The sequence below is a fragment of the Leishmania infantum genome, chromosome 35 (genome assembly GCF_000002875.2).
Source record: "Leishmania infantum JPCM5 genome chromosome 35".
Classification (NCBI taxonomy): domain Eukaryota; phylum Euglenozoa; class Kinetoplastea; order Trypanosomatida; family Trypanosomatidae; genus Leishmania; species Leishmania infantum.
The window spans coordinates 2,017,189-2,034,414 of NC_009419.2; the positions used below are offsets into that span (position 1 = coordinate 2,017,189).

At 56.3% G+C, this 17,226-nt stretch overlaps 5 protein-coding genes across 5 annotated transcripts; all 5 read left to right on the plus strand.

Moving 5' to 3' along the window:
* Positions 1-115: 115 nt before the first annotated feature.
* On the plus strand, positions 116-1,909 carry LINJ_35_5290 (conserved hypothetical protein; the record flags this gene model as incomplete). The annotated part of the gene is made up of 1 exon (XM_001469282.1): positions 116-1,909. One exon carries the CDS (start codon positions 116-118, stop codon positions 1,907-1,909), a length of 1,794 nt encoding a protein of 597 aa, XP_001469319.1.
* Positions 1,910-2,490: 581 nt separating this feature from the next.
* LINJ_35_5300 (putative isomerase) lies at positions 2,491-3,564 on the plus strand (the record flags this gene model as incomplete). Its single annotated transcript, XM_001469283.1, has 1 exon — positions 2,491-3,564. The coding sequence occupies one exon, from the start codon at positions 2,491-2,493 to the stop codon at positions 3,562-3,564; it is 1,074 nt and encodes a 357-aa protein (XP_001469320.1).
* A 910-nt stretch (positions 3,565-4,474) lies between these two features.
* LINJ_35_5310 (conserved hypothetical protein) lies at positions 4,475-5,515 on the plus strand (the record flags this gene model as incomplete). The annotated part of the gene is made up of 1 exon (XM_001469284.1): positions 4,475-5,515. The coding sequence occupies one exon, from the start codon at positions 4,475-4,477 to the stop codon at positions 5,513-5,515; it is 1,041 nt and encodes a 346-aa protein (XP_001469321.1).
* A 728-nt stretch (positions 5,516-6,243) lies between these two features.
* AAT27 (putative amino acid permease) lies at positions 6,244-7,476 on the plus strand (the record flags this gene model as incomplete). Its single annotated transcript, XM_001469285.1, has 1 exon — positions 6,244-7,476. One exon carries the CDS (start codon positions 6,244-6,246, stop codon positions 7,474-7,476), a length of 1,233 nt encoding a protein of 410 aa, XP_001469322.1.
* Positions 7,477-13,438: 5,962 nt separating this feature from the next.
* On the plus strand, positions 13,439-14,617 carry LINJ_35_5330 (putative protein kinase; the record flags this gene model as incomplete). Its single annotated transcript, XM_001469286.1, has 1 exon — positions 13,439-14,617. One exon carries the CDS (start codon positions 13,439-13,441, stop codon positions 14,615-14,617), a length of 1,179 nt encoding a protein of 392 aa, XP_001469323.1.
* Between the last annotated feature and the right edge of the window lie 2,609 nt (positions 14,618-17,226).

Sequence of the window (17,226 nt, forward strand, 5' to 3'; positions counted from 1 at the left end):
TCGTCCGCACCGGTAGAGTCCCCAAAGCGAGCCTGTCCTTGGGCTTCACCCCCCCTCCAACCACCACCACCACCCCCTCCCTCCTTCTCTCTCCGTCTCAGAGTGTCCTCTGTGAATGTCAGATTCACAACAACAACACAATAACTCAAACACGTGCACGCGCATGAGCCAGCACCAGGACGTGTTGACGGCAGCTTTCTTGCGGGCACATGGGGTCGCACTGTCGAAGCCGCTGCGCGATTGGCTGACGCGAGTCTCGTTCTTAGCGCGGGCTCAGACATCTGTTGAGAAAAAGGAGAAGTACGAAAGGTGGGCTCTGCGCGCGGTGGAGGATGCCGTGAAGTCGCCGGGTGGTGTGGCAGCCATCATGTGGGCCAAGCAAAGCGTTATAATGCCGCCCGATTCGCCTGACTGTACGTCGGAGTGGTGGCAAGAGAGTCGCCGCGCCTGTGCAGCCTCCTCGAGTGGCACCGCCGCTACTTACGAGAATCCCACGCGAGCGGCGCTGCTGGCAGAGGCAATGCGACGCGCCCCAGCGTCGCTGCAGCCCTTTGTGCAGCAGGGCTTCAGCCTCTACGACAGAGAAGTGGCCCTCGGTCACCGCCGCTACGAGCAGGTCACCTTTGTAGAAATGCTCAATATCGCTAAGAGCCTGCAAGCCAAGGCGTCTCCAGCGCCCGTGCCGTCACCGGCCCCGCCACCTCCCTCACAGCCGCCGCCACCATCGTACAACGCGTTGATGACCCCGACAGCAGCCATCACGCGCACCGCTTTCGTACCGCCAACCTTGCACAAGAGGCCCGCGCCGGAAGCCGTACCGCACGAGCCTCCACACAAGCGAGCTGTGCCATCCACCGCACCTGCTGTGTCGCGGAAGGATAAGACGTTCTTCTTCCAGCTTGCTGGTATCACGGACGCTGAAGTCGCCGCCCCGCGCGAATTTATCGGGATGTCGACGGAGCTGGAGCGGCATTACACCCGCTACGAGCCCCTGGTCGAGGACATTCGCCCCCTCGCGGTGTTGAAGGACGCGTACGCGCACATTACCACGCACGCCACGGGCTTGGAGAAGACGGAAGGCAAGAAGGCTGCACAGAAGTACCTGAGTGATCAGCTCAAGGGCATGCGGCAGGATCTGCGAGTGCAGAACATTGTCGACAACTTCACCGTCATGGTGTATGAGGTGCACGCGCGGCTCTGCCTGGAGACTGGCGACATTGGCGAGTTCAATCAGTGCCAAGCAGGTCTGAAGCAGTTCTATGCAATGGACGCCGTTGACCTGAGTCAGTGCGATGTGAAGAACTTCTTTCTCTACCGCCTGGTGTATCTGACGCTGAGCGGACAGTACGACTCTCTCTCTACGGAGCTCATTCACTTCATCAACGCTCAGCTGCAGGGTACCGACCGGGCTGGCAGCAGCATCGCCAGGGAGCCGGTTAACCGCACCCTCGCTCTCTGCGCCGCGTGCAACGACGGCGACACGCCGTCGCTATGCCGTCTTCTGCTCAGCTTCGAGGTCGAAATGACGTACCTCGTTCGTATCTACTTGCAGAAATTGCGGATCATGTGGCTCAAAGAAATTCTCACCGCCATGAAGGGATCGCTCACGCTACGCTTTCTGATGGCCAGCCTCGGCTTCACGCCACTTCCTCACGGCAAGAAGAAGCGGCAGCTGTTCTGGTTGGACGACGCGGAGGAGAGCGCCGCGCTTCGGTTTGCCGAGCTCTTTCAAACACTCAAGGTGGAGCTGCCGCCGGACTTCTCCTTTCACGCAGAGGTCACCCGCGCAAAGCACACCGGGTCAGACCCACAGGCGCACTATCCGTCCCTCGACGCTGCCACTGCCCTGAAAGCGGTCAACGACTACCTCGTGTTCCTTGGGACACGCAAAGACGCCGCCCGCACATAGGCGACACGCTTCTCTGTTGGCGTGTGCCTCCCCCTCTCGCCATCGCCCCTCCATCATCACGGCACAGGGGAGGAGGTGGGAGTGCATCGTCTGCGATAGAGACGATTAATCACGCAAGCAACATTCACTGTGGCGCTCTTGGGCGGTGGATGTCTTAACACAGATGGTCGCTAACTCGTGCAGCGAGACAAGCCGCAGCGCGCCGTCGCTTTTCTGCCCTTCAGCGCTCCCCCCCCTTCGCGGCGACGGGGCCATTTTCTCGGTCGGAGCTGGATTACCACAACTCCTTCTTTTACTGCCCTCCCATGCAGCGGGGTTATACCGTCTCTCCATCCATACCTCCTACGCACCCGCCTCTTTCTCGTGAATACCCCCTGTGGTCAGCCAGAAACTCATATTATCTGGACCGTGAGCGTGGCGCTCTCTCCCCCCTCCTCCTCACAGTGGCACAAGACGCTCACAACTTTGCCATGTTACACCGCTTGCTCTGCAGTCCAACAGTCAATTCCTCGTTTGCTCGCCTCTTTCGTTTATTTTTTTTTCACCTCCTTCCCCAGCGGTTGGCATCTTGGCACGCAGTAATGCGCTCTCGTGATTGCACGGTTGACCGCGAGGCGGCGGTGCAGAAGCGCAAGAAGGACCACATCGACATTTGCTTGCATAAGGACGTCGAGCCGCACAAGAGGCGCACCTCCATCTGGAACAAGTACACGCTACCCTACAAGGCACTTCCCGAAGTTGATCTGCAGAAAATCGACACGTCCTGCGAGTTTATGGGCAAGCGCATATCCTTTCCCTTCTTCATTTCCTCCATGACCGGCGGTGAGGCGCACGGCCGCGTCATCAACGAGAACCTGGCAAAGGCGTGCGAGGCCGAGAAGATCCCGTTCGGGCTTGGTAGCATGCGCATCATCAACCGCTATGCGTCGGCGGTGCACACCTTTAACGTGAAGGAGTTCTGTCCTTCGGTTCCGATGCTAGCCAATATCGGCCTGGTGCAGCTGAACTACGGTTTTGGCCCAAAGGAGGTAAACAACCTCGTGGACTCGGTGCGCGCCGACGGTCTGTGCATCCACCTGAACCATACGCAAGAAGTTTGCCAGCCGGAGGGCGACACAAACTTCGAGGGCCTGATTGAGAAGCTGCGCCAGCTGTTGCCGCTCATCAAGGTACCGGTACTCGTGAAAGGTGTCGGTCACGGCATTGATTACGAATCGATGGTGGCCATCAAGGCCAGCGGCGTCAAGTACGTGGACGTTTCAGGATGCGGCGGCACGTCATGGGCCTGGATCGAGGGTCGCCGGCAGCCATACAAGGTGGAGGAAGAGAACATTGGTTACCTCTTTCGCGACATTGGTGTGCCTACCGATGTCTGCCTGCGTGAGAGCGCGCCGCTGACCGTCAACGGCGACCTCCACCTCATCGCCGGCGGCGGTATCCGCAACGGCATGGACGTCGCCAAGGCCCTCATGATGGGTGCCGAGTACGCCACGGCGGCGATGCCGTTTCTTGCGGCTGCCCTGGAAAGCTCAGAGGCGGTCCGTGCAGTGATTCAGCGTATGCGCCAGGAGCTGCGTGTCTCCATGTTTACCTGCGGTGCCCGCAATATTGGGGACCTTCGGCGCATGAAGGTGATTGAGCTCGGTCACCTTTAGCCCTTTTCGTCGCTCTTTTGTGTGTGCGTGCGTCTTCAGCGCAGCCCCTCGTCTCACGCTCTCATCGTCGTCCCCTCTTCCTCCTCCTCTCCATTCCCTCGATGCCCCTTTTTTTTTTCGTTCATACGTATAGGCGACTGCTCAGGGCATCTAGAGACAAAACGGAAAAAAGATTTGAAAGCTGGCTGAAATGAACTAACGCTAAGAAAAACTCTCTCTCTCCGTTCCGCGGGTGCACACCTGCGGTGTGAAAGAATGAGAGCTCGTGCTGTTGCACTACTCAGTACAGCCTCGGGGTTATCATCCGATATCGTCCTCTCGCCGCCCAACGCCACGGGCCAGCGATGACCTCTGGTGAAGGTCACGCACGTACGTAGCGCTGTCTTTTTTTTTTTTCAATGTGTTTTGTTTTTCGAAAGGCGACAGCGAAAAGGTGATCGTGACCCTAACACATCAACTCGAAGATGGGCAACGGTTCCGTGAGCACCCGATCTGTTTCACGCTGCAGCTGACGCTCTCTCTGCTGTGGGTGTACACGGTATTCCGCGACATAGATGAAGTCGGTGTCGCGCACGTGCGAGGCACAAAGGATGCTTGCGCCGTTTTGCTCGGTGGGTATGTGCGTGTGAGTGTGTCGTGTCTCTTCCTTGACGTCACGTTGAGCCTTTACTATTGCATCTGCCCTGTCACCTTCTCCGTTCTACCTGATGCCCTTTTTTTCTCCGCCACCATCACCCCTCTCGCTTGATTGTTCACATGGGGTGTACAACACAGACGCGAGGAGTCAGCTGCTCGCCCTAAGTCTCCAGTGCCACTGCCTCACTCTAACACCAAACGATCACAACGAGGCCGGCGAGGCTGTTGCAGAAGTTCACATAAATACGCGCAATACACGCACGCACACAGACTCATGGCATCGCGTGCCATTGCCAACTTTTCAGCGGACTTTTCGCCGCTCAAGTACGTTGAGCGCGCCGTCAAGAACTCGGACTGCCGAACACCCATCATTTTTGTGCAGCAAGACGGTGACCCGTTCCAGACCGTGTGCTACCTGGCCAAGAAGCGCGACTCTGCCGTTTGGAGTTTTGACGTGGCTCAGCTGCAGAGCATGCAGAACGTTGCGGACTACATCGACGTGGGTATCAACAATGGCGACTGGGTGTACATCACCAATTGCGACCTTGTGAGTGAGTCGTACTTCCGCGATGTTGCGCGCACCCTGTACAAGATTCTCCCCGAGCCGCACCTCTACCCTCGTCGTGAGGTTTTCCGCTGCTTTTTTGGCGTCACTATGCCCTTTGACCTGAACGCGCCGGTGGGTCTGCCCTTTCCTCCATTGTTCATGCACAGCTCCCTCGTGGCACGCCCCACCGCCACGCAAGGGACGAAGTGGTCGCGTATTATGCCGGCTGAAAAGACCCTCTTTTCCGCTGCGGCGCTGAAACACCAACAGCGTCGCGAGGTTGGCCGCGAAAGCGACAGTGAGAGCGACCTGGATGAGGGGGACCGCATTTCCGGAGTCATCTTTTACCGCGCCGTGGAACGGAGCCGCGACATTGATCAGTCAACCGTAACGCTAGCGAAGCACGAGATGGTGCAAGCCGTCGAAGCGCAGGATGACCCCGTCATGCGCCGCCTTGTGTCCTCAGGCGAGGTGGACCTGTCCCGCAAACTGAAGGACGGCATGACACCCTTGCAGTATGCCTGCTGCAAACAGCTGACGGGGTCTGTGCGCACCTTGTTGTCTCTAGGTGCTGACCCCAATGCCCCGCGCGAGTCAGACGGTCGCCCTCCGCTGTTCATGTCGATCGACGACATGGAGCTAGCAAAAATGCTCGTCGAAGGCGGGGCGAACCTCTTCTCCAAATTCGAAGGGCACCGCGCCGACACACACCCTGACACCGCCCCTGATGTGGCGGCCTACTTGGATAAGGAGCGCAAATGCATGTAAACAGACGTTGGCAGACGATGTATTTTACCTGCAAGCTGTCATGGGCGCCTGCGCGCACGTCATTGTTGATCTACTTTTTCTTTCGCTCTATGTTTCGTTACGCCCATGTCTCGATGTACAACCACTTCTCTCTCTGTCTTTTCACTCCACGTGATGCTGTTCAGCAGCGCTCGTCTTGGCGGCATGTGCTCCTGATTACCTTCTCTTGCACGCGTGCGCTTACGCGAGGAAGGGAAAGCCAGCATCTCTTCTTTCTTTCTTCGCCACCGCATCCTTTTTTTTTTTTTCGCTTCCTTCTGTCTGGATATGTAATGCGCTCGGGTACAGAGGAAGCACACAACAGAGGATCTCATGAAACCGCAGAACGGGAAGAACTTAGTCGCGCAAGTGTGCATTCCTCGGCATACTCCCCATCGTGGTGCTTGTGGTACGGCAAGCATATCAGGGTTTGTGAGCGTCGCGCCACCACGTTGCTCCGCTCCCCCTCCCGCCGCCGACTGAGTTGCGTCTTATTTGCTGTTCATGTCTTCGTTTTCCTTTGTGTTGTCGCGCTAGGTGCGATAAGCGGAGATTGCACGACACACGCCGTGCGACGAACACATAACTTACCGATGGCCTGCCTCTCCTTTCACTCTACCTATCTTCATCACCCGTCCACCCCCTCCCCTCTCCCAACACTTCCCTCTTGGCTGGCGCACACACGCACACACTCACCCGCGCAGAGAGACATGAAGTTTTGGGATCACGTTTCTGGCCGTGGTGTGGTGGGGGCAGCGCTTAACTTGTCGGTTACCACTATCGGCGCCGGGGTGCTCGTCATCCCATCGACTTTCCAGGACGGAGGAATTTGCTTTGTGGTGGGCATGCTCGTCCTCGTTGGAGTTATGACGGTGCTCTCCATTGACTACTTGATCCGGTGCATTGATTGTCTTCACCTCAAGTCGTACGAAGACATCTCACGCGAGCTACTGGGCCGGTGGTTCGAGGAGGCAGTGCGGTGGATTCTCATATTTTACAACATCGGCATGGCGGCTGGCTACATCGTCGTCATTGGTGAGATCTTCACCCCAATACTGCCGCTCCTTCAGCCGTATCTGCCCTTCCTGACAGACAGCTCGCACGTGATGATCATGGCGTGGGCTTTCGTAATGCTGCCGCTGTCCTGTATCCCGAAAATCACAAAGATGAACTACATCTGCTTCGTCGCCATCACGGCCACCTTTCTCATCTCGGCAATTATCGTGTACCGCTACCTTGTCCCCTACGACGGGAAGCACAACCATGCCAAGGTCACGTATCTGTCAGTGAGTGAGCGCGCGCTCTTGGCTATGCCGGTGATGATGTTCTCGTTTGACTGCCAGTCCCTCGTGTTTCAGATCTACAACAATCTGAGAACGGTCACGCGCGCAAATATGATGAGGGTGGCGTCGCTGAGCGTCAGCATCACTGGCTTGGTGTACCTAGTCGTTGGGCTGTTTGGCTACCTCACCCACACCCCCAACATCACCGGCAACATCCTCGCAAACTACGATCCTTTCAAGGATCACCTCTTCGCATTCGGCGAGGCGGTGTACTCCTTTACAGTGATGGCCGCCTATGTCCTCGTTTTGTTCCCCTGTCGCGATGCCGTGTTCATTTTCTTGTATGGCCACAACACGGCGACGCACGAGCTGGCGCATGCGGCCATCACCACGCGTCAGAATTTAGTTACTAGCATCCTACTATCGGCCTTGAGCATCTTTCTGGCCATGCAAGTCACAGGTATCGTCGTCGTCATCGCGCTTCTCGGAGGTCTCTGCAGCAGCACGATCTGCTTCTCCTACCCGGCAGCGTTTCGCATCATGCTCCACATCAGGGGCCTCGACCGCTGCAAGCCGATGGAGCTTGTCACCGCCATCAGCATGCTCGTCTTTGGCGTGTTGGGCGGTAGTCTCGGCACTTTCATCGCCATTCGGGTATGACGACGGAGGGAGGCGCAAAAAAAAAAAAAAAGAGGGCTTTAACGAGTGGATGCCGCCTCTCTCTGTGTCTCTCTGCTTGGCGCCGCTCTACCTGTTCAAAGGGAAGCGGGGAGTCTCACGAAGAGTATGCGAGGACTCGTACATGTAGCGTGGCAGCAACGGGCATGAGTGGGCAAATGGGGGGGGGGGGTGACAAGGGAGACGGTGTTTATTCCCTTTTCTGTCGGTGACTCCTCCTCTCATTGTATCACGTCTGATCTCCACCTCTGCTCGCAGCCTGCCAAAGCCCCGTCTTGACTGTTGCGCACACGCGCGACATAAGACAGCTGCATGTGCATCTGGTAATAATGCTTTTCTCTTTGCCGTTTCACTAAATGACATGGATAACGTCGCAACGTAATTGATAATCGTCCTCCTGGGTGTACGCATGTGTGCGTGGTTGTATGCAGAAGAGAGCGCGAGCTTCGCGGCCCTCTCCACACTGTATCTTGTTGTTTGGCGTCGTCTTTCTGCTGCTGGGGTCTGCTTTCAATGGAACAATCTCCTTTGATAAACTTAACACTTCTCACGTGCTGTAGATGGAAAAATGCTCTGGGGCGTGTGTTGAGGGCGGTGGTGTGTGTATGGTGTATGTTGTTTTATCGCTAGAAAAAGGAACGTTGGCCTTGAGCACAGTGCCTCGACGAAAGAGGGTGGGGGTGAGAAACGCTGCCGGTGAGTGTATGTGTCGTATCAGTGTTCATTTGCCCTGCGCCCTTCACCATCCTTCAGTGCTTTTTTTTATTGTTCTTCTGCTCGTTATGCGAGGTCCACCGGCGGCTCCTGCCCGGGACTCACCGAAATACACTGTGAGAGGGTGTCAAAGCCCTCCCCCCATCCGATGCACGGCAGGAGAGCACTGCTGAGCATCCGCAATCAGAGCGTCGCTGCCGGCCGCGTTCCTGCTATATGCAAAGAGGGACTCATCGTGCCCCTCCAGGAGCAGCACAGACCCAACGATAATACCGCGCCCTACCTCCCTGTGACGCTGACAAGCAATTTGTGCAAGCTGCTCAAACGACCGACCTCGCGACGTGTGCAGGACCATCTGGAAGGCAGGCTCCAGCCGCCGCAGTCTGGCTTCCATCCCCACTACTCCACTAGAGGTCTCCCTAGGCTTGCTCCCGCACGAAGTACCCCCGCACCAGTCGGGTACCGAGATTGGCGCAGCGCTTGTGGGCTCTGCTTTCGTGCGTTCGACTTGGAACCTCACGGCAGTGAAGAAGCGCAGCGTAGCGCCGTAACTTACTCGCTGGATCATGGATTTCTGAGACGGCGGTCCTGTCTGCGTTCGCCTCCGCGAGAAGAGACCAGAGATATCCCGCTTTACACGCCGAGTCCCACAGGAGTGTGCTCGAGGCCCTCTTCTCTCCACCGCTGTAGTGGACTTGCTGGGTATGGGGCTCCGCAAGACCGGCGAACTGCACTACGCCTTCTGTGCTGATGAGCTCACACTCCTCACGCCCTCCTCTGGCGAGAATGTCATACAGGTCACGCTGCGATTCGCACTCTGGAGGGCGGAGCACAGGCCGCTGAAGCGCTTCATGGTGTTCAGTGCCCAGCCCAAAGCAAAATGCACACCCCTCTCTGCGCGGCCAAGCTCACTGTCCATTTCCGGGAGGGACACGGCTCGTTGCACGCGCGTGCCCGGAGGAGGATCGCTGCCCCTTCCGCCTTCCCGGCGTAGACCTCCAACCCATGCGCGACACTGGCCGACACGTTGCAGGAGCCATCAAAGTAGCCAGGGCTCGGCTTGCCAGGCGTAGGGCGGTGTGCTCGCGCGAGCGGGGTCCGTCAGAGGGTCTGCTCTGCCCTTTCGGCGTGGCGCTGCTCGCACCGCGGCTGCTTTGCGGTGCCGCCGCGCGGCGGGACGGTGCCAGCGCCAACGGCAGGGGGGCCGTTGACACCACCTTCGTGCCCAAAGCGGCCGCGGCCACCGTGGGTAGGCGAATGGCGCGCAGACGGCCGGGACCCGTCTCAGCCCGGCGCCGGCCGCGCGGCGCACATGCGAGGTAGGGGCGGCGTAGGACAGGAAGGGCCCGTTGGCCGCACGTCCATGCCGCCGTGGTGGGGGGGGGGGTTCACCCTGGGCGGCCAGGGTTTGGCGGTGGTGCCACGGCGGCAGGTGAGCCGCGGTGGTGCATGCGAATGTGCGCTGGGGGCAGCGGATTTGGGCGTTGCACAAAGAAGCGTTCATTTTTCGGTTTGTTTGTCCGTTACCGCCGTGGTAGGTATAGTGGACGTTTTGTAGTGGAATGCGAATTCGAAGGGTGCGCATTGGCAAGGCACAAGAAAAAAGAAAAACGTTAAGGCGACCGTGCGCGCCCCCTCCTCTTTTCAGGCTTTTTTTGTTTGCGTGCTCAGGAATGCTTCATTGGTGTTTTGTGAAATCTACGCATGCGGTAGAAAAAAAGTACCACTGCCACTCGCCTTTTTCGTCTGTTCGCTGCCGCCTCCAAAGCTTGTCTTCGGGTACCGATGGGGGCTTCACGTCTACAGAAGGGCGTCGAGCTTCCGACGCAGTGAAGAGCCTCGCGATGTTCATCCGCGGCTTGCTGGAAAGGGCACCCTTTCTTCTTCGCTTTACCGAGGATGAAGGTGAGGCCTACTGGCAATGAATAAGAAAGGGTGGGACAGCGATGAGCAGAAAAGAGAAAAGCGTGTTGTTCGCGACGGTGAAGACTACCTGAGGAAGCTTGAAGGATGACGATACGGCGCTTGTTCTCCCACGGCGACACGCACATACTCACGGAAGTGAGAAATGGGGTGTGTGTAGGGGAGGGGAGCCATGAAACACAAATCAACCATACGGAACAGCTAAGGAAAACACTTCGCTCCCGTCTACTGCCGGCGTGCGTTTTTTTGTGTGCGAACCAGCGAAGAAAAATATATATGTACAATCCGGAAAAGGGTGGCTAATTCACCGAGACGCAACGAGAAGAAAAATCTAAAAGTATTGTGGCTAAGTGCCCTTTCTGGTTCGGCCTCCCTTCCCTCCTCTTCCTCGTTTTCACTGAAGCCATATGGCTACGTGTGTCCGCAGCAGAAGGAGGTGAGCTGGTCACTCGATGTGACGATCGATCTGGAGTCGCGTGGTGACTTGTTCGTGTGTGGATGCTTGTGCTATTTTTTTTTTGACACTCCTTTCGCATCCCACTCCGCTGTTGATAGTCTCTCTTATCTTCGCGGCCTACTCTCTTACTGTGACTTCGTCTTGACTTTTTCCCTTTCCATTCTCTTCGAAGATTTCTCTTTTTGTGTTCTCGGCCCGCTTCGTTCGCGCGTGTGCTCTTCGCCGCGCTGTGATGGCAAGCGGGGTGAGGGAGAAGGAGCGATGTCAGCACAGCGGAGCCCGTACACCCCCCACACACCCACCGTCAGTCGTGAGAAGGTCGAAAGTGAAAAAAAAAACGCTCTCTTCCTTCACAGCTCTTTCACATTGTTTCTTTTCCTTCTTTACTCTCTCTACGTGCGTGTGCGTTGATGGGCAATGATGCGGATATCTTTTGCTGGTTTGCTTTTTTGCTTTTGCTGCTCCCATCACCTTCTCTTTCTCTCTCCCGCTCTCCCTCCACCGATCGCGCACCCAGACAAGAGAGAAAGAGACGAGAAGGAGTAAAACAAGACACCGAAGCAAGATAGAATGCACTCTGCGCTAGCGTCGCCGGTGCGTGTTCCCCCCTCTCTGCCTTACGCTCTATATCTCCAAGCGCTCTGCCACGTGTACTCGTAAGACGCCCTTTTTCGATTCGACGTTACGGCGTCTTTTTTTTTTGGCTGCGTAACAGCTGTTTTTTTTTTTTGATTATTTATGTGATTGTCTTCTCTTCCCCCAACAAGCCCTCTTGGTTTTCCTCCGCATCGTCTATCTTCTGCCTCATTACGTCCCTTGACGGTAGGTTTGCATTCATGTCCCTCTTCACACTCTGCCGGCCGACCCCTTCAACCCCCCCTCTCCCTCCCTACCTCTTTCTCTGACATATTCTGCTCTTTTATCTGTCAGGCGGAGCCCCGAAAAGGAAAGAAAAGAGCAGGAAAAGCGACACACGAATGTATCACTGCAGGCAGGCTTGACGGTGGGGCGCAGTGTTCTAGCACTCTTACGCGGCAGTGAGGCGGTGGGAAGGGATCAAAAGAAGACATACAGAGCTTCCGAGGGCAAGCATGAGACGAGAGAAACGAAAGGATGTATGTGTGTATGTGTGTGTGTGTGCTCCAGGGCACGCTGTGTCACTCTCATCTTCATCGCACTTTTTGCTTGACCGCGTCTTCAATCGAAAAGAGGAAGTAAGAAAGCGAAAAGACGGCTGACGAGTCAACTCTCGATGTTCTTTTTTTTTACTTACCTGGCTTCGTGTTGATCACTCTCCATTCCTTCCTCCGTGCATGTGAACTCTTACGGCAGTGTCTACGCGTATGTCTCCGTGTGTAAGTGTGTACACGCAGCTGCATCTTGGGTTTGCTGTGTGTGTGTTTCCTTTGTTCACTTCTGGTTCTTGTCTCTCTCTCTTTATGTTTTTCCTTTTTTTCTTTGGCTCCCGTTGCTGGATGTGCCACTGCACATACAAGAACAACAAGCGAAAAAAGAAAAAGATACATGAACGGCGCTCTCTGCCCAGAAAATAGCACCGGGAGCAGAGACGCCCCCACTCCATCTCATACACACACACGCACTTCCCTTTACGCGACAGCCAACTCGCTCCTTCTCTCCTCTTTTGTTTGCGCTGTTGCCTCTTCGGGTTTTCCCGTTCTCCCCTCCGCTTTTTTGATGTTTCTCTCTCTTTTCTATCTCGCTTTTGTTTACACGTTTTGCATTAGCCCACTCCTTTTGCCGCCTCGAAGACAGAGCATGTTTGGACCGCGTCTTGCACGCTTCCTGTGACTTCTCCACAACAACCAAACCACTCACAACTCTGTACCGCCGACGCACACGTGGAGCTCGTGAAACCGGAAGGCGCTCTGGCGAGCGTACAAGTGAAGCCTACTCGGCCCTACGGACGTCTGTGGCGCAGCATGGAGAGTTATCTCGCGCGATGCCATTGCTTTCATGCGGTCAGCGATCCGGCGTGAGACTTGCACAACTGGCAGCGTGCCAGTCTCATGCAGTCGTGTCGCGCTGCCACGGGGCAGTTACGGCCTCAACTTTGCCGCTTTCCGTCTGTGGCTCTCTGCACTACCTCTTCCTCAGCCGTCACTCTTCTGTTTTCTCGCTCTCTCCTTTTCCCTTTCTGTGCTCGTGGTTATTATTATTTACCCTTTCCCAAAACTTATGACTCACCGCTCCTTGCATCTTGCGATCCCATCCCTACTCACCCACAGAAACCGACGCAACCGTTATGTATTATGCGAACCATACCGGAATAGCATCGAGAGGCCTGAAATACAGATTGAATTCTCGCGTCTTTCCCAGTACGTGCCTACACGCGCCTTCTTGTTTTGTTTCTGAGCTCTGTCTCTCTCTCTCTCTCTGCCTCTTACAATAATTGCCTTCTTTGTATTTCTTCCACCTAGCCTCCCCGACATCGTCGCGCTCTCTCTGCCTCTTCGTTCACCAACATCCACGGAGCTCACGCTTCTACGTTGGTTTCAGCACTCTACACTGAGAGCGCCAAAGTATTATCTTCCTTCAGCTCGGCTTTCTTCGCTTCACCCGTCTCTCCTACTGTCTTACGCGACGCTGCTGCTGGGAGCTTGAGGAGGGGCCGAGCTTGCGAGTGAGCCGCGTGACAGGTGGCACAGATACAACGATCGTACTCGCCGTTTGCTTTCCACCAATGCTGTTCTCTCTTTGCTCTCGCGCACCTCTCTCTTTTTCTCTGCTTCTTTTTGTGTGAGGTGTTCCGCAGTGTTGGTGACTCTTTCTGTTTCCTCCGTTTTCGTGTCTTCCACCTCTCTTCAGTGGTGTGCGCAGTGGGGGCGCGCGATGCAGAAGTATCAAATCTTAGGCAAGAAGGGTGAGGGCACCTTCAGCGAGGTGCTTCGTGCGCAGGACATCAAGACGCAGCAATATGTAGCAATTAAGTGCATGAAGAAGGCTTTCAAGTCCAAGGAGCAGGTGAACCGGCTTCGTGAGATTCAAGCGGTCCGGCGCCTACAGCCGCACCCGAACATTGTTGACCTGGTGGAGGTGCTCTTTGACCGTAGCACTGGCCGCCTCGCGCTTGTCTTGGAGTTGATGGATATGAGTCTCTACGAGCTCATCAAAGGGAGGAAGCAGTACCTGGGCGAGGAGAAGGTGCGGTCGTACATGTATCAGCTGTTGAAGGGGCTCGACCACGCTCACCGCATCGGTGTCTTCCACCGCGATATTAAGCCGGAGAACCTTCTCATCGACGCCGAGGGTCATCTCAAGATTGCCGACTTCGGATCGTGCAAAGGCGTCTACTCGAAGTTGCCGCTCACAGAGTACATCTCCACGCGGTGGTACCGCGCCCCCGAGTGTCTGCTGACAGATGGTTACTACAACTACAAGATGGACTTGTGGAGCGCGGGGTGCGTCTTCTTCGAGATCATCGCCCTCTTCCCCCTCTTTCCTGGCAGCAACGAGCTGGACCAGGTCCACCGCATTCACAATGTCTTGGGCACTCCACCGACCGAGATTCTCGACCGCTTGAAAAAGTTCGGCACGCATATGGACTACGACTTCCCCAAAAAGCAAGGCACCGGACTCGCGAAGCTGCTGCCACACGTCTCCGCGGATGCCTTAGACTTGATGAAGAAGCTGCTCACATATGACGAGGAGCAGCGCTGCACGGCGAAAGAGGCACTGCGGCACGCGTACTTTAGCAAGCTGCGCGAAGCTGACAAGAAGAGCCACCGCCCTAAGCACAGCGCCAGCATCAGCAGACCGACTACTGTCACGGACGATGCGCACGCCTCGATGGGTCTCGGCAGCAGCCCTCGCAAAACCACCAACGGGATGCCCTCGCTGAACGGCACGCTGACGGCAAGCCGCAAGCTACCGGTGATTGACGGGAAGTCGCCGACGAAGTCCAGCACGCTGGTCTCCAACCAAAGCACGCTGCACCAAGTGCACGGAGCGGTGGCGACGTCCGCCTCGGGTGAGGATCTGGTCGCGCGAAGCCTACCAAAGCTGATATAGCAGAGTTCACTGAAGGCACTGCCGTGTGTACGCTTGCCGTTTCCGGTGCACTTTTTTTTGTCGTGGGAGGGGTGCCCAGGTATATATGCCCATGCCTGCACTTCGTTTTGACGTCTTGCTTTCGTCCCTTCTCCTAACTCTGGCGCCCACGCGCATGAGCAGGCGATTTTGCGCTTCCACCATGTCGGCTTCCTCCTCATGCTCCGCAGTTCTCTTCGTTGCTCTATGTCACCAGTTCAGTCATCGACAAGAGGTTAGGTGGCGGCTCACGTCTGGTGAATGTATCTCATGTGCCGGTACCATGTTGTGCTGAGAAAGTCGTTTTCCTGAAGGAAACGAGCTGGTGGACGGCCGTTAATGGCCCGAGAAAACTCGACGCGGTGCCGCTGGGTGCCCGCGCGAGTGAGGCTAGCACAGATACACTCATCTTTGGACCTTGAGGAAGGGGCGGGGACGGAGAAGAGGTGCGCGGAGGGGCAAGTGATCGTGGGAGTGCTGTTGTCCGCTCCTTGCACTTAGACTGTGTTTCGTTGGTCAGTGGTTGGCCTGCGCATGGTAGAGTTCTTTTTTTTTTTGGAGGGGGGACCGTGGCTGCCGTGCGGTGCCCTCCTCTTGGAATCTGTAGCGAAGTGTAAGACGGCACACGCGCGGGAAACGGCTGCGGCTGTGGCAAGACGGCTTCGTGGTTTTCAACGTCTGATAGCTGAGGGAAGAAGACAAAAAAAAAGACGGGTCGTCTTTTGCTGTGACTGCAGCGATGTTCGGCCCCTTGCTGAGACCTTCCTTCGTTGTTGCGTGTGGGTGTTCCTTCTTCCGATCGCGTCTTGTCTCTCGCGCCCGTCGCGCAGTGCGCAGTACGCCTTTTCTTCCCGAGCGCCTCTCTGTTGTTGCCCTTCCCGATGTCGTCCCGCTTTGGCGCCGTGGGTGGCACATCTTTTTTGAACGACGCCTGCAGCTCGCTGCTTGCATCCTGTCGCCTTTCTCCGCGTCCTGCCTCCTCCTCTGCTGAAGTTTCGGTTAGGCGAGTGCGTGCGTGCTCCAGAGAGCCTTGTGCATGGCAGGGAGAGTGAAAAGGAGCACGTGGGCGGGACAACGGCATCGGCGGCGACGGCAATGAACAGAATTTGCCAGTCCGCTTCGTCTCGCTTTGATGTGTTCTTTGCCGTCACCACTGCGCCCTTCTGCGTCTCCTCTTTCTCCGCATCAATCGTCTTTCGCTAAATGCGTGCCTTCATCGTCCTCACCTTCAGAGAAGAGGAGAGAGCGAGAAGGCCCCCTCCCCCTCCAACAACAAAAAATATGTTGTGCGCATGATGTCTGTTTTAATGCTTTGGCTGCTTTTTGTTCTCTTTCCTGTTCTACGCTATTCCATTCTTCCGCTCTCCTTGAGAGACGAGAGAACCATCCACGTGCCGTGCTCACGGGTACCGTTGCGCATGTATGTGTACGTGTATGTTTGAGCAGACACATCGCACCTGTATTGGATCATAAGCTTCCTTTTGTTGTTGATAGCGTTGTGCCTTTTTTTTTCATTCTTCTTTTCGGTCCTGTGGCACCTTTATCTTCTTCGCTTCCACTCTCCCATTCTATTTTGGGTGTCTTCTGAGCTTTTCTCACGGGTGACGGTTTGCTTCGCTCAGCTGAATTCCTATTTCACGTGCATATTCGTATATTTATATACATATATATATATATATCGATCTATAGCTGCCTCTTTCGCCTGCATGTGCTTTTCCGTTTCCTTCTCCCCTCATCTCTCTCGTTCTTTTTTTTCTTTCCTTCTTCTTGCCCTCACGTGCTCTTTTTCATTTGTGTTCTTCCGGCCCTTTGTTGCTTCAGCTTGTCTGTGTCCTCTTCCTGCTCCCCTCATGACGGCGGCACAAACCTCACGGTGCTTGGTATCACAGGGCCCCGTACACCCCCACTCTGTGTGTGTGTGGGAGGAGGCCACGCGGCACCTCACCTCTGTCCCCTGCCAATGTCAGAACCCTACTTCTTCTGGTGCGGACAGGGTCAAGCACCGACGACGTAGCGGTGGTCGGGGCGATGTACCACTGCTGGCGTCGGCGACGTGGTCGTGGATAGCGTTGTACTGGGGCGGCCTGCAACCGTGCACACGTCTGCGCCATCCATATGATTGGGCAGCGTGCCAGAGCGACTCGGGCGCATGTCTCACCCGGCCCTCGCGCACTGCCTGCTGGTGCGGGGGGGGGGCTGAGCCATGCCCCGAGGAGGGATGCACGAGGGCTGGCGGCCGGCATGATGGGGGAGCGGCTGTGAGGCGAGACCTGCGAGGCAAAGAGAGGGGGAGAGAGGTTGGTAGGGCACGAGGCAGGGGGGCCGTGCTCTCAGATGGCTGAGTGGGCGCACTGCTGCAGCGCGTGTGTCCACGACTGCTTCGCACCGCGCTGGTGGGACCTGTGCGCCTGCGGGGCTCGAGTGGCGTTTGATCTCCTGTGCTGTAGCGGAGAAGGGGCACGGGGGAAGGCGACGAAAAAAAGAGCTCTTTCGGGTTTCATGCGCGTGTGTTCGTGTCTCGCTTGTTCCGTCGCGCGCTATCGTTTTTCGAATGTTTGTGGACGACTTTCTGTATTCATCAGCTTGTGTGG